Source organism: Acinonyx jubatus, chromosome B4, assembly GCF_027475565.1.
Source record: "Acinonyx jubatus isolate Ajub_Pintada_27869175 chromosome B4, VMU_Ajub_asm_v1.0, whole genome shotgun sequence".
NCBI lineage: Eukaryota > Metazoa > Chordata > Mammalia > Carnivora > Felidae > Acinonyx > Acinonyx jubatus.
This window is the reverse complement of record NC_069387.1, coordinates 15,251,732-15,268,423: the sequence shown is the minus strand read 5'-3', so window position 1 is coordinate 15,268,423 and position 16,692 is coordinate 15,251,732. Positions and strand designations below refer to the sequence as shown.

Genomic DNA, 16,692 nt, shown 5'->3' with positions numbered 1-16,692 from the left:
ATTGTGAACAAATTTCTGACCGCTGATATTCTGCCTGGGTTAGGGTTTCTCTATTTGTGAATTCCCATGTCGTCCTGTTAGCTCCTTTGTCCTCATTTATTTTTGTGGTTAAGGCTAGAGAAACAATTAATAATAATTAGCCCGATTATTAAACAATGAACTGTGATTATGGCCTTCATCACCGGAAAGCCTTTTAGTTATTTACTTTTAACATAGTTGCATTTACACGACAGAACCTTTTTGCCTGAAGCGTTGACACCAATGTCACAGTGGTTTTCTTTGTTATACACACGGACGCAAAGCATAAATGTGAATCGGAAATGATAGAAAAGTCGCTCTCTTTCCTGAAAGCGTCTTGAAACCCTGTGCCCAAAACTGCCGATGCCCACGGTTGCTAATTGTGTCAGTCCTCTTGGATATAGATGTTTTCCTGACCACACCAGCCCCACAATAAGCCAGTAAATCTAAGTTTGACCTGCTTCTTATTATTGGGAGCCCTAGGTGTGTCACAGGCTTTTCACCGAGCCGGGGTTATTAATCAAAGCTGACTCCCTTGTATTGATCAGACCTCAAATGGTTGGATTTCATGCCACCCTGTTTATATATCGCTGTTTAATTCGCAGCCACCCTGCGTGCACTCTATCTAAGTGACAACGATTTTGAAATCCTGCCGCCAGATATCGGGAAGCTCACAAAGTTGCAGATAGTAAGTAATTTATCTAAATTCTTGGAAAATCAATTCACTTCTGCAGCCCTTGTAGGAGTAGAATCAAGTCAATTTGAGCAGGGGTGAGGTTTGTTGTGTAGGAATCAGCCACCACTCGCGATACTGTTTGTTGTTCATCTGTAGGCACTTGTAAATAAATTGAAAGCATTGAGCCTTCAAAGAAGAGAGGGCATGGAAAGGACGAGAGTTTCTGTTGAGCGCCTCTTTACGTGAAAACTGTTTTGACAACCCCTTGTTTTCTTATATTTAGCTCAGCCTTAGGGATAACGACCTGATCTCGCTGCCTAAAGAAATCGGAGAGCTTACTCAGCTTAAGGAACTCCACATTCAGGGGAACCGCCTGACCGTTCTGCCCCCAGAACTAGGTAAGGTTGCTGATGATGTCAACTCGGGGTTTCATTAATATCAGTGATCCCAGTGCGGCAGTTCTGAGCAACGCTCTCTCCTCTTGGCAAGCACCCTCCTCCGAGGTGCTCCTTCTGATCATTTCTAGAAGCATTTGTCCTTGACCAGGGTTCAGCTGTTAAGGGTTTGACCTGGCATGCTGCTGTGTTCAGCAGCCCGAGCACCCAGAGAAACTGCTGATGAAGAATAACCCAGCTCGGCCCGGGCACGGGGTCGGGGGAAACAGCCCTAGAGTAGTCGTAGCGGTCTTGTCTGTGTCTCCTCCTTTGCTGGCTGATGATTTCTTTAACAATTAATTATTTATTTATTTATTTACATTTATTCAGTTTTTGAGAGAGGGCACGCAAATGGGTGGGGCAGAGAGAGAGGGAGACACAGAATCGGAAGCAGGCTCCAGGCTCCGAGCTGTCAGCCCAGAGCCCGATGCGCGGCTCGAACCCACGAGCTATGAGATCATGACCTGAGCCAAAGTCGGTGCTTAATCCACTGAACCTCCTGGGCACCCCAACAACTTTTTAGTCAACCCACCACTCTTGTGTTTTTTTTTTTTTTTATCTCTTAGTTTGTAGTTTTAATCCCTTGAAAACTTTTGCCACATAAAGTATTTGTTACGGCTGTGTGAAGATACCTTTTGTCATCGTGCATTTGGTTCTAGCCTGACTCCACTTCCATGGGAATTGCTAAATATGTTCCAGCTGAGAATTCCCTCGTCCTGCTTCTGTGGCAGATGAATCTCAGTCCTCTGCCTGCTCATTCACATGGCCCAGGGTGGGCTTATGACGTCCCTGGGAAATCACGTTCAAACCTGTTACTCTGTTGCCGACGTATTCTGCTCTTCTGGAAAGGTTTCATGAGTTTACTTCTCTCGTGCAGACCCTCCGTGTTCTCTCACTCCTTCAACCCATTGAACTGCATTGTTCCTCAAACTGTGAATATTTGCTTTTCTGCTCCAGAATCCCATAATTTGAAAAAAAAAAAAAAAAAAAACGAACAAAAAAACCCCACGTTTAACCCAGAGTTCTTTGAGCAAGTACCTCAAGTGAACCTGGCCGTTTGAAAGAGGCCAGGGGTTGCCACTTGGAATGAAAAAGCTCCATGAGAGCGGGGTGGGGTTTTATATTCCCTCCCTGCTGGATGCCCCGTGCCTGCCATGCTCTAGGCTTCAGGTTGGTGCTTGAGGAATGGGTACTGAATGAGTTAATGAAATGAGGACTCACCTGGCAAGGTGCTGGGAAGGCCATGCGGAGGCAGAGTTTGACGTCTGCCCAGAGCCATGCTCCCCTTGTGGAAGCCACAAGCCACATTTCCAGTGCTCAGTATCCATGTACGGCTTGTGGCTACCCCCGGGGAAAACCCAGGTACAGAACGTTTTCATCACAGGGGCTTCTGGTGTGAAGGAAAAGCATTCCCGTGGTTTCATGAACGATAGAAAGTTTCAGCACCACTTGCCCCATCTCCTTGGTCAACTTTGTCGTTGTAAAAGGTCTGGAGGAACTTGTGCCAATTTGAAGGGCTGAGAAGTAGCTCAGCACGTTCTCCTCACAGTTACAAGTTGTCATGCGTCACTTAGGAGCAGGCTGCGGGACCAAGGAAGGATCGTTGCGAACGTTTTTAAGGCGAAAAACTCCTTGTCAGAAGAAAGGGTTTGTACTGTGACTGTTGACCAGGGGTGGTAGCATTAGTGATACCTGGGGGGCTTTGGCAGAATACACATACCTGCTTCTTCCCCGACCTGGTGAATCAAAATCCCCCTGCAGGAGACGAATTCTCGTGCCATTTGGAAAAGCTCCCTCCATGCTTCTGGCGTGCGTTCTTGGGTAGTGTGATTAGGAGAAACTGTTCGTTCGTTTTCTTTCTTTCTTTGTTTCTTTCTTTGTTTCTTTCTTTCTTTTCTTTCTTTCTCCTTCCTTCCTTCTTTCTTTCTTTCTTTCTTTCTTTCTTTCTTTCTTTCTTTCTTTCTTTCTTTTTGAAGTGTGTTTTGTTATTTTATTTCATTTTTCAAGCAGAGAAGCGAGGGCGTTGATCAGTGATTTCTATCAGGTAATACTTTGTTAGGAAGATAAACCCAAGTGAACACCTATGTCCTTACATATTTTGAAATCTTAAGTCATATTGCTTATCCATTTAAATATCTTGCTTAAAATCTAGTCCTACTTATCTAACATTTCTGTTAAGCCCTCTAGTAACAAATTATATATATATATATATATATATAAATTTTTGTTATTATATATAATTTATTATTAATATATATGTGTGTGTGTGTGTGTATATATATATATATATACACATTTTACTCAAGAGTACAGTTGAGAAGAAAGTCACTAAATGACTGTTTTTCAAGCCATACCTAGGAAAGCTTAATCCCAACATCTGCCTCATGGCAGATTTCCCTAATGACAGGCAAGTACTTAGCTGGAAATAAATCATAAATCATGACCCCCTGGGAGTTTCTGTTAGAGGTCGAAACTAGAGATGAAGACAGATGTATTCTTTATTTTTAAATGGTGGGGGTTTTTTTTTTTGAGTCAAGAATAATCGAATACATAGTAATGTAATAATAATTATTATAATATTATGTATTAGGGTGCTGTGACGAATGCTTTTCCTGCCCTAGCTCCCGTAATTGTCATAAGACTTGTCAGCGGACTTTGGAGAAGTAAGAACATTGAAGCTTAGCACTGTCTGTAGGGGCACAGCTAACGAGTCACAGAGGCTTGATTGGCATCGTGTCAGGCTGTCCTCCAGGCCAGTATTCCTCCCCACTGTGGCGTTCTGGTTTCCATTCCAGCAGGCAAAAGGATTCCCAGAAAGTGCAGCACCCGCTCACTCCCCCTAGTGGCAGGAGAAAAGCTGCTCTCCTGTGGCGGTTGGATGGCCAGCATGGGGAGGGGGGTGGGGGTGTAAGCAGCAGGTTGTAATACCCTGCAGAGTGCAGATGAGACGGCCTCTGTAAAACAGTGCCCTTCTGCTAGACCCTCCAAAGTTGCATGGTCCCTGGGTCCACCTGACCCTGTCCCCATAGACATACAGCCACAGCAGAAATGTCTTTGGTTTGGCTTGTCCACAGTAGCTAAGATGATCGTCTGGAGTCACCTTGGCCTAGCTAATGAGAAGCACTAGGGACTGGTGTGCTTGAAGTGCATTATATCTGTCCCGACAGCACCCACTGGCTACAGGCTTACTTCTGGGTGCACCCTCAAGTGTGGATGATGCTCTCTCCCCTGTATGTTCGTATTATACATATCGGCATAAGCAAGGCGAATGCCTTTGAGATCTCTGTGAAATTTCCTTTAAAAATAAATCGGGAGGTGGGGCGCCTGGGCGGCTCAGCTGGTTAAGTGTCCAACTCTTGGTTTCAGCTCAGGTCACGATCTCATGGTTTTGTGAGTTCAGGCCCCACGTCAGGCTCTGCGCTGACAGTGTGGAGCCTGCTTAGGATTTTCTCTCTCTCCTTCTCTCTACCCCTCTCCCACTCACACTGTTTGTCTCAAAATAAATAAACGTTAAAGAAAATAAAAATAAATTTGGAGTTTAACAACTTGAAGCCTTATTGGTAAGCGTCTTTGAACCAAGCAGTGGAATCCAGATGTGTTCTGACTGGTCAGGTCTAAGAATGTTCAGGGACACGGCAAAATGAAGTCAGGAGTTTGGCTGGAGTTTTTTCTGTGTTTTTCTATTACTTTCCTTTTGTTGGAAATCCCTGAATAAGTTACTTTACCTGCTGTGTCTGATTCCTAGAAAGTAGTACACCTGATTTCATGTTGGTCCATATGCATATAGCAAATTAGGTACAAATCAGGTCTGTCATTCACCCATTCAGACATTTATTAAGTTCCTACTTTAGGCCAGGTCTTGTCTCCAAGGAACTGACTTTCCAATAAAGTCAAATTCACTAACTCATCAACTGTTTATTGGGCCCCTGCTTCATGCTTGTTTCTTAGAGATAGGACAAGGGACAGATCCTGCAATGGGGGAAGGTGGATGAGTGGATAGATGGATACCATATTAGATAGTAAATACTCTGTGAAAAAAATAAGCATGGAAGGGAGTGTCTAGATTGTGGTGGGGGCAATATTACTCGGTTGACCAGAGTCAACAGGGAAAGGTTTGCCTATAAGTTGGTGTCATTTAAGCAGAGACCTGAACAAGGGAGGGGCTTTCCTGGCAGTGGGAACAGGAAGTGCCAACGTCCTGAGATGAGTTGTGTGTTGAGGAATAGCAGGGACGCATATAATACACTTCAAGTACATCAGTCCCTAGCACTCCCGTGGGGAGAGGGGAGAGGGGAGCTCAGTTAGGAAGTGGGGACTAGATCCCATGAGAATTTGTGGGCATTGAGTGAGGTGTCGTGGCTGCCTGCATAATGGCCCCCAAAGATGCCCCCGTCTCCAGGCATTTGTCACCTCACATGGCGAAAGGACTTTGCCAGTGTGATGTAGAATCTTGAGATGGAGAGATTATCCTGGATTACGAAGGTGAGCCCGGTATAATCACCTGAGTTTTAGAAGACGAAGGCAGGAGGGTCAGAGACAGAAGTCAGTAGTCGAAGGTGTGATGACAGAACCAAGAGGTTGGATTGTCGTGGAGGGGGCCTTAAGCCAGGGAATGCGGGTAGCTTCTGGAAGCTGAAGAGAGCAAGGCAGTGTGTTTTCCTCCGAAGCCTCCAGAAGGCATGCAGCTGCGTTCATCCAGATGGTGATAATGGTCAGATTCTTGGTCTGTTTCAAAGGCAGATCGAACAGGAACTGGTGATGACCTGGGTGAGGGGGAGAGTGGAGGTTTCAGACCCCGGGAGCTAAAAGGATGGGAGAGATAACAGGAAGGGTAGGTGGGGAGATGTGGGGAGGAGAGGAGCTGGTCATTAGCTGAGGTGTGGGTGTCTTAAGATCGAGATGCTTTTTTGGATGTCTAATCGAGAGGGCAGCTGGGTAGTGCGATCTGAAGTTGGAAGTGAGGTCTGGGCTAATATATGATTTGGGGCGTTATGAACATAAATGTAATGCCACCGAGTGGACGAGACCCCCCGGGTATGACTGTAGAAGATAGAGCCTGGGAGCACTGTGGTTCCTAGACCCTAAAGCCAGAGGGAGGTGTCTGGCTCACTCCCAGGCAGGTATCTGGCCAGGTTGGGGACTGTGGCTTCCCCTGATTGGCTCCACGATGACTCCCTCGTGCTGGTGCAGTGGGCATGCTGTGCTTCAGAGGAAAAATGTTTTTCCTGACATGTGCAGTTAATTCTGCCAGTGAAAGCATGAAACAGACACAGTCGAAATCTTGTCCGGAGCCTGCCTGAAAATGAATGTCTCTTCAGGACCCGTCCTTTAGCCAATCTCTTCAAAGCAGAGCAGCGATGTGAGTGAATGAAGTTTCACCCGGTTTTAATTAGTGGCAGAATGATGAGTGGAGTGGAGGAAAGGCCTGCGTCGGTAGGGAGGAAGGAAAAACGGACGCCCCGAGCAGTCCTGAGAACAGACAGAGCGCCAGAGTGGACAGCCTCCTGGAGGTGCTCTCTGAGCGGCGGTCCTCTGCTCTGCTCTGGCATTTCCTCTCTCGCCCGAGACCGCTGTTGTCTTGTGAACTGAGGATGCGACTTACGTGGTTTTGCATGGTTTCCGCTCAGTTGTCCAGGGTTCAGTTACTTGCTCTTGCTGGAGTCATTTCTGGTTTCTTGGCCCCTAGGCAGTCCTGGGACCTCTTCTCCCATATCTGTCATCCAGATAATTGCCGTTAGAGAAGGAAATGGCCTTGGTCAGTGGGTGTGCAGCAGAGCAAAGTGTTTTAGGTGTTGGAACCTTGTCTACACCAATTTAAGCCGCCTGTAGGAGGGACGTGTGCAGTGCCACATACACCTGGGGCTGGCTGGCCTGGTGTCCTACTTTGTATGCCAGGAACCAATAGTATTTTTTATTACAGAAATAGGAGAAGTATATGTATTCTTTCTAGCATATTTGTGAAGAGTAGAGACAAATATTAATTCCACTCAAAGAGTAAGTGATGTCAGGAATTGGGAATTTTTCTCCAATTATAATTCTGTAGAAGGAACAGAATTAAGAAAGAGGGGATAGACCTGTCTAAACTCTTTTGTATTACACCTCTTAATCCTTTTCTTTATGGTGTTGAGAAGCTAAGGAAAAATACTTTACTGAGGCAGGCAAGAAGGAAACGCAGTTTTCTTTTTGGTCAGTCAAGTCCCAGGCTGTGTCTTGTTAATTGTCTTTTGCGTTATTTTCACTCTGTCAGTTGTTTCCCAGTTATCTTAACCCAGAAGTCTAAAAAACCAACAACGCATATTTTAATGTGTACAGTAGAATGTGGACACTTAGCTCTTCATCACCAGGCTTGGGTTCAATGCTCTATGACTTTGGACAAATTACTTTCTGCGCCTCGTGTAGAATGGGGGTAAGAGTGGTCCCACCTCATAGTGCTGTCCTGAGCATCAGAGAATAATCCATCCAGAAAATTTAGCCATTTGCCAGGAGTAAGGATGACTTCCCAGGAAACCTTAGGTAAACGAATACAGGCACACAGATGTGCGTGTGTGTGTGCGTGTGTGTGTGTGTGTGTACGTGTACAGACGCTGGATTTCATACTGTAGAGTTTTCACTCTCTATAAGCTGGTTTTCTGAAGCTGGGCTCCTCTCACGCAGTCTAACCATAGGGGTTGCCCGAGTCCCACGCTTTTGACAGGGAGAAGCACTTGCCGCAGAGCACCCGGAGAGGAAGAATGACCGAGAAGGTCAAAAATCCAGATTCCCCGTGGCACCCTGTGATGGGCTGGTTTATCCTGTGGGTGGAAGAATGGCTGTGCATCAGCTTCTGGCATGGAAGCTGAGGAGAAGCACAATAGGTGTGGGGAGAGGCATGCGGGGGCGTTGCACATAGAGGAGAGTGTAGGTCCCGTGGAGTGGCTCCACGTGACAGACACTTGGTGTGGGACCAGTCCTGGCACTGGCGTCCTTTCAATTCCATGGTCACAATTGTAATAACAAAATTTTTTTTTAAGTTTATTTATTTTTGAGAGAGAGAGGTACAGAGCAAGGGGGGTAGGTGCAGAGAGAGAGACAGACAGACACAAAATCCCAAGCAGAGCCCAGTGCGGGGCTCGAACCCATGAACCGTGAGATCGGGACCTGAGCCGAAATTAAGAGTCGGATGCCCAACCGACGGAGTCACCTAGGTGCCCTCTGTAATAACAAACTTATAGTTTCACAAATTACCCTGGAAGGTGGAACTCCTGTCCCCAGTCAGTGGTAACTACCCCAGGTTATCAAAGGGTAGGACCATTTACTGCTTTTGCTTTACGTCTGTTCTAGGACTCAGGAAAATGTAAAAATGCAGCATTTTGTAGGGGAAAGGTCTCTCTGGAGTGGATGCTAACAGACACGCACCTCCCAAGAGGTAATTGTTAGTCTGTGAAATGGTTGCCAGATGTCATGATAAGTTAGCTTCGTAGTGTAGTGAGTGGCACGTACTTACTTCATGGAATTATAAACTGTGCTGCTTATACAAAATTGAATTTGGCAGTTGATCATAAACACTTTTTTGAAGTTACTTTTAGGCTTGATAGAATTACATACAAAACCAATTTGTACACAAAATGTCGTAATTTACAAAACGGTTCCATAGCCTTTAATCTCGGTTCTGTACTGTAGGCAAGGAAAGTTCTTGGGTCACTTTTTGAAGGTGGCCAAACCAAAGTGTATAGGGAGCTTGTGACGTGCCCCAAGCTCCATTACTGACACAGCTTGTTACTGACATCAGAGCCAGATTTTTAGTTCAGGTCTGTCGACTTCAAAAACGAGCGTTTGTCAAAAGAAGATGTGGTAGACGTGTACAGTGGGATATTATACAGCCATAAAAACAGCTGAAATCATGCCATCTATTACAACATGGATGGACCTAGAGGGTATTATGCTAAGTGAAATAAGTCCTAGAAAGACACAGACCGTATGACTTCACTCCTACATGGAATCTGAAAAACAAAACAAGGAGGACAATGAGACCTATAAATACACAGAATAAACTGATGGTTGCCACAGGGGAGTGGAGGGCTGGGCAAAATAGGTGAAGGAGGGTGGGAGATACAGGATTCCAGTTACGGGATGGACGATATTGTAATAGTGTTGTGTGGTTCCAGATGGTAGCTATACTTGGGGTGAACAAAGCGTTCACATTGAGAGATGTTGAATCACTATGTTGTACACCTGAAACTTGATGAAATGTGTGCCAACTATACTCAGAAAAAACTTTTTTTAAGGAGCTAAAAGAACCCTCCCCCTCAAAAACGAAAGTATTCCTCTAAATAGTATATCTGTACATGTATCAGTATTGAACCAATTAGAAGAACATCATTTATCATTAGATGACAGGTAACAATGATTCCAAACATAGGCCTTAATTTTATTCTTTGAAAAATAAAGCGTGAGGCATAGAGAATCTTCACCAAACTTTGACTTTTGGTTTGAATTTTATTACATCCTCTTACATTTTATTTCGATGTTAATATTCTTTTGACATACTTCATAGGAAATATTTCCTATTCTTTGATTCCCATGGTCTTACTTGATAATCAAAAATGATTCCTGTCCGTCTCCTACATGATATTTTTTAACAAGTTCCATTTTAGATATTCTATTTCAGTGAATTTTTAACCCCAGAAAATGCTCTAAGTGTGGGTTTTAAAAATGCTAAGTGAATTATATTTCTGCCTGGTGAGTTACTGCCTTAAAGGGGGTGGGAAGTTGCAAGACATAAAACGTTTCCATTCCGTATTATAAATTTCAGGAAGCCCAATGTCAGGTTCACTGTGATTGAACATGTGCATCATTCTGTGTTAACACCAGCTGCAAAGGCATGCGACTCTTTGCAGTGGACCATTCTTTGATTTAATAGGACACTAAATGTATTCTTGCCCTGGGAGAAATATCGGCAGTACTGAGATTCTAGATTTAATTTTTTTTATTCCAGTGGCATATCTGTAAATACAGTTCCTATCACCTGAATACGTATATAATATCTTACATTTATGTAGCATCTCCCTCAAAGCATCTCCTGTATATTACATTATTCCTGTATTTTCTTTTAAAGCAATTTTATACTAACTTAGTCCTGAATGGTATTGTGTGAGTGTCTTTTGGGGGTCACGGCTGGGATGGGTGAAGTGGAGGATGATGACCTTTATGCTGGCCACACCAGAAATTTAGTGACAGACCCAAAACCTACACGCTCATGTTCATTGTCAACGTTTGTGTAGTGATTTTAATAGACCTCAGTACTCTGTTACCTTTCATATTTGCTGTTCTAAGCAGAATGGCTCTTCTCCTTGGACAGCCCCTGTCTATGTTACCATGTCACTTCCTGACCTGCATTTCCTCACACGGTGTATTCCTCTGACCTTTTGGGTTTGACGCAGAGCAGTAAGTGAAATAGACATGATCCCTTCCCTCATAAAGGGAACCTTTGAAGGAAACAACAAACGGTTGAAAATGACCAGCAGAAATGACAATAAATACCCAAATCTGCTGGAATGCCAGCTCTGGTGTTAGACTGGAACATCCATCCTTGAAGACAAGAGTGTGCCACTGCCTTCTGTCGCTGGGGTTGCCACAAGAGCCTCCTCCTGACTGGTTTCCCTGCTTCCTACCTCGCTCCATCCGATCCCTTCTTCACACAGTGCTCCAGGTGCTTTTTTGACCACTCTGTGATTTCGAATTCTTGAAGGTACCCTGTTGAGTCTTGAGGCCCAAGATTATCTTGCCTCCCTGTTTTTTATGCTGCTCTGGCCCCTCCGTTGCTCATGGGCTACCTCCGTGTCTGCTTCGTGGTCCTTCACGGTCTTTGCACTCTGCTTGGAATTTTCCTCTCCTGAATAGTTGCATAGGTGGTACCTTCAGGTGTCAACTCACATGTGGTTTCTCCTCAGTGATCCCTCTCCTGACCGTTTACTATCTCACCAGCCCCTTCCTGTTATTTTTTTATTATGGCGTGCTGTTTTTTTTTTTTTCTTCCAATCCGCTCGAATTAAACTTAATGTGTGGGATGTATATTTTTTCCCGTTTAAGTAATTGCTATGGCACCATTAGTAGAGAAGAGTTTCTTCTTTTTAAAGAATTGCTTTGGTCTTAGTCAAAAGCCAATTTACGATATAAATGTGGGTATATTTCTGGATTGTATATTATGTTTCCTTGTTCTGCGTTTATAGCACTGCCATGTTGTCTTGATGACTATAGCTTCATAAGAAGTCTTAAAATCATGTAGTGTAAATTATTTTTTCAAAATTGTTTCGGCTAGTCTGTGTCCTTTGTACATGCATATAGATTTCAGAGTCAGCCTGCTGGGATTTTGATTGGAATTTGACTGAACTGACAGATCATTTTGGAGAGAATTTGCATCTTAACAATATAGAGCCTTCCAATCTGTGAACATGATCTCTTTCTCCATTTGTTTAGGTTTTTAAAATTTCTCTTGGCAATGTTACAGTTTTTACTTGCATATATCTTGTTAAATTTATCCTTAAGTATTTTCGGTTTTTGATGCTATTGTGAGTGGAACTTTTTAAATTTCATTTTTAATTATTGCTAGTACTTAAAAATACAACAACTTCTTGTAAATTGACCTTGGTTCCTGTGATTTTTCTTAATTTTCTTATGAGTCTAGTTTTCATAGGGTGTTTGTTTATTTATTTGTTTGGCTTTTTCATTGTTGTTGTTGGCAGGGCGTAGCACAGCATATCTCCTAAGATTTTCTATGTACATGGAAGTCTTGTCTCCCAAAAAAGACCATTGTATTTCTTTTTTTCTGGTTACTATTCTTTATTGTTTTTCTTGTCTTATTACACCAGCCAGGCCCTTCACTACAGTGTGGAATAGAAGCCGTGAGAAGGAATATCCTTGCTTTATCTTGATCTTAGAGGGAGAGTATTATTGTTCATTGTTAAATGGAAACTAGTTATATGTCTTTAGAAAAACACTTTTTTATCAGGTTGAGAAAGTTTCCTTTTATTTCTGGCTTCTTTCAAGTTTTTATGAATAGGTATTAGATACTGCCAAAAGCTTTTTTTTTTTTTTTTTTTTTCCTTTCCCCCTCTATTGAGGCAATCATATGATTTTTCTCCTCTGTTAGCCATCCTCCAGGGTGGCTTCTAATGATCCCTGTGTCCTGGTATTAATACCCTTGTGTGGTCTCCTCCTATGGGTTTCTGTGACCAATATAATACAGCAGAAATAATAGCATGTCACTTGTGAGATTAAATTATAAAAGACACTGCAGCTTCCATCTTGGGTATGATGTCTTGTCCTTTGTCTCTCTCACTCTCTTTTGAATCACTTAATCTTAGGGAAAGCCAGTTGTTCTATTGTGAACAACCTTACTGACTGAACTTGGAAGTGGATCATCCAGCCCCAGTCAAGCTAGAGAAGCCCCAGACTGGCAACTTGACTGTTTCCTGAGAGCCCCTGATCCAGAACTGCTTAGATAAGTCACTCTCAGATTCGTACCCTGGGAAAATGTTAAGATAATAAATGTTAATTGTATTAAATTCCAAGTTTTGCAGTACTCTGTTCTTTAGTAGTGCATATCTAATATGTCTGCTTCATTTGTCATTGTGGCAAATGACATTGATTGTTCAATGTTAAATCAGTCTTGTATTTTTATACTAAATCCCACTTGGTATTACTCTTTTATCCTTTTTTTTTTTTTTTTGGGTGGAAGCTTTATCGAGATAAAATTTACATACCATATAATTCACACATTTGGAGTATACAGTTCAGCATTTTTAGTATGCTCAGAGTTGTACTACTATCACCACAGTTTTAGAACATTTTTATTAGCTTAAAAAGAAACTCAATACCCTATAGCTATCATTCCACAATTCCCCCCTCCCCCAGGATTTTTATAGTTTGTCAGTTACATTTAGAATTTTGATCCATCTTGAGTTAATTTTTGTATGTGGTGTGATAAAGGTCCAGTTTCATTGTTTTGCATGTGGCTATCCAGTTGTTACAGCACCATTTGTTGAAAAGACTATTTTGCTCATTGAGTCCTGACATCCTTGTTAACACTTATTTGACCATAGGTATGTGATTTCATTTCTGGACTCATGTTTATTTATTGATGTATATAGTTGTATCCTATATAAGTTCTACACTGTTGTTAATACTGTTGCTTTTTAGTAAGTTCTGAAATTGGGACTTGTTAGTTCCAACTTTGTTATTCGTTTACAACATTGACTATTTCGAGTCCTTTGACATTCCAAATAAATTTAGAATCAATCAGCTTATCAATTTCTGCAAAGAAGCCAACTGGTGTTCTGATAGGGATTACGATAAATCTGTAGATTATTTTGGAGAGTATTGCTGTCTTATATTAAATTTGAGATCCATGAACATAAAATATCTTTTCTTTAGATCTTTTTAAATTTCCTTCAACAATAGTTTGTCAATTTCAGAGTGTATGGTTTACACTTCCTTTGTTAAATGTATTTCTCAACATTTTATTCTGTTTGACGCTATTGTAAATAAAATTCTTTTCTTAATTTATTTTCGGTTTATTCATTGCTGGTATAGAAAAATATAGTTGATCTTCATACTGATCTTGTGTCCTGTAATGTTGCTGAACTTGTTTGTTTTAATTAGTTTTTAGTGGATTCCTTAGAATTTTCTGTGTCCAAGGTCATGTCGTCTGCAATTAGAGATAGTTACACTTCCTCCCTTCTCTTCTAGATGCCTTTTATTTCATTTTCTTGCCTGACTACTTGGGCCACAACCTCTAGAACAGTGTTGACTATAAGTAACAAGAGCAGACATTTTTATCTTATTCCTGATCTTAGACAGAAAGCTGCTGGTCTTTCTCCACTGAGTACATTTCCTATGAGTTCTTTGTAGATGACCTTTGTCAGATGTAGAAAGTGCCCTCTCTTCTTTGTAGGATGATTTTTATCATGAAAAGGTATTAAGATTTTGTTAAATGCATTTCCTGCATCTATTGAGATGATAATGTGGTTTTTGTTTTTTGTACTTTTAGGTATTTCTAGATTTGATTTGCTAATATTTTCTCGAAAGATTTTCTACTTCATTCAGTTCATGAGGGATATTGGTCTGTACTTTTTTTTTTTTTTTAACAGTATCTCTGTACAGTATCAGGGATATCCTGGTCTCATAAAGTTGGTAAAATTGGTATTTTTAAATGTTTGACAGAATTCATTAGTGAAGCTCTTTGGGTCTTGAATTTTCTTTGCAGAAAAGTTCTGAATTATGAATTCAGTATTTTCATAGATATAAGGCTCCTCAGTTTTCTCTATTTCTTTTAGCATTGGTAATTTTTGTTTCTTCTAAGTTAGTCTGTAGCATCTATAATGATATCCCCATTTTTATTTATGGTACTAGTAATTTAGGTTTTTTTCTCTTTTCTTTGCTTTTGATTGGTCTGGCTAGGCTTTATCAATTTTATTTCTTTTTTAAAAAACTGGTGTTTAATCGAATTTCTTAATTCTTTGTTTTGTATTTCATTGATTTCCTTATCTTCTGTTCACTTTGAGAACAATTAGCTCTGATTTTTCTAATTTCTTTAGGGGAAAGCTTAGATCATTGATTTTCAGTCTTTCTCTTTTTCTACTATAAGCGTTTCTAGAAATAAAGAAATCTATTTCTCTCTAATCATTGTTTGAACTGCATCCCACACATTTTGTGTTTTAACCGTCATTTCATTTAAAAATATTTTCAGAGCACTTGGGTGGCTCAGTCGGTTGAGTGTCTGACTCTTGTTTTCAGCTCAGATAACGATGCCAGGGTCATGGGATCGAGTCTCATGTCAGGCTCCGCACTGAGTGTGGAGCCTGCTTAAGATTCCCTCCGTCCCTCTCTCTCTTTCTGTCTCTCTCCTTTTGCCCCTCTCCCCTGCTTACATGTCTCTCTATCTCTCTCTCTATAAAAAATAAATAAATAAAAACATTTTCCAGTTCCCTTGTCATTTCTTCCTTGGCATGTGGATTATTTAGAGATGATTTGTTTTCAAAGATTTTGTAGTCATTTTGTTATTGATTTAAACTTAATTGTGGTCACAAATCATAATCTGTATGATTCTCCTCTTTTAAAAGTTCATAGCCTTGGTTTATGGCCCAGTATATTGTCTGTGTTGATGAATTTTCCATATGCACATTAAAAGGTTAAGTATCCTATAGTGTTATATAAATATCAGGTCAAATTAGTTGATTTGTTAAAACCTCAAGTAACAGTGCTATAATTTCTTTTAAGTCAGCTATCTTTTTAAAAAGTTAACAAGAGAGAAAAAAATCTTTAGTATTTCAAGGCGCACTTACCATTTCCAGTGCTTTTTAGCCCTTGATAGAGATAGGAGTGTAACTTACTTTCATCCTGAAGAATTTCCTTTTATATTTCTTGTTGTATTGTTTTGGCCACAAATTCTCTCAGCTTTTCTTCATCTGAATTGCCTTTATTTTGCCTTCATGTTGAAGAACTTTTTTCTAGATAGAGAATTTTAGGTTGACAGTTTTATTTTTTCCTTCCAACTCTCTAAAGGTAGTGTTCCGTTGTCTTCTAATTTGCATTGTTTTGGTGTCATTTTTACCATTGTTCTCCGTAATATGTACTGTATCTTATTTTTCTTTGCCTTTAAAATTTTTTCTTCATCATTGATTTTTAGCAGTTTAATTATGTGCCTTCCTGCGGTTTCCACTGTTTCTTCTTCTCAAGGGGTGTGTAGAACTTCTTTGATATATGGTTTGTAATGTTCACCAAATTAGATAAACTTTAGCCATTATTTCTATATTTATGTATTTACCTACTTATTACCTTTTTAGCTAGTTACCTCCTATTTCTTCCTCCTTTTCTGGAAGTCAGATTACACTTAGGTTAGATCACTTGATGTTTTCCACGAGTCAGCTGCCCAAAACTTTTTCTTCTATTTTGTTTTTTTTCAACCCGTGTGCCCCTCTTTGCGATTCAGTTTTGGTGGTTTCTTTTGCTGTGTTTTCAAGTTAACAGATCTTTCTGCAGTGTCTAATCTCCTGACAAGCATATATTCAATGAAATATTCATTTCACATCTTGTATCATTGAGTTCAATTATATCTATATAGTTCTTCTTATAATTGCCCTTCTCTATGAATAGTTCCTCTTTATTTCCTTATTATGTTCACATTGTCCTTTAAATTTTTGGACACATTTTAAATATGTTTTAATTTTTTTTTTTTTTTTGGTCTACTGATATAATTTCTGATTCTGTTTCTGTTGACTGATTTTTCTCTTGTTTATACATCACCGTTTTCTGTTTCTTTGCATGCTTAGTATTTTTTTATTATGGTGTCATTGTAGATATGAATAGTATGTTTTTGATGTAGAGATATTATTGTCTCCTTTTGTGGGCTGCTGAGTTTCATTTAAGGAAGCAATTTGTGACCAGCTTGATTTTTTTTTTTTTTTTTAAGGCCTGCCTTTAATTGTGCTTGGAGTTGGTCCAGACTCACCTTTACTTGTGGGCTAGATGAGTCCTTTCCTAAGGCTTCTGGAATCTCTGTCGAATGACCAGGGTGTTCAGTGAGGT

General features: G+C 40.8%; 1 protein-coding gene across 6 annotated transcripts in view; it reads left to right on the top strand.

The window, feature by feature from the left end:
• RSU1 (Ras suppressor protein 1) overlaps nt 1-16,692 on the top strand; it is a 274,063-nt gene that overhangs the window by 64,514 nt on the left and 192,857 nt on the right. For all 6 annotated transcript variants that reach the window (XM_053225357.1, XM_015077841.3, XM_053225356.1 and 3 more), the window contains 2 exons: nt 624-706; nt 978-1,092. In XM_053225357.1, the coding sequence (XP_053081332.1) occupies nt 624-706; nt 978-1,092 (198 nt within the window). The remainder of the gene's footprint in view (nt 1-623; nt 707-977; nt 1,093-16,692) is intronic.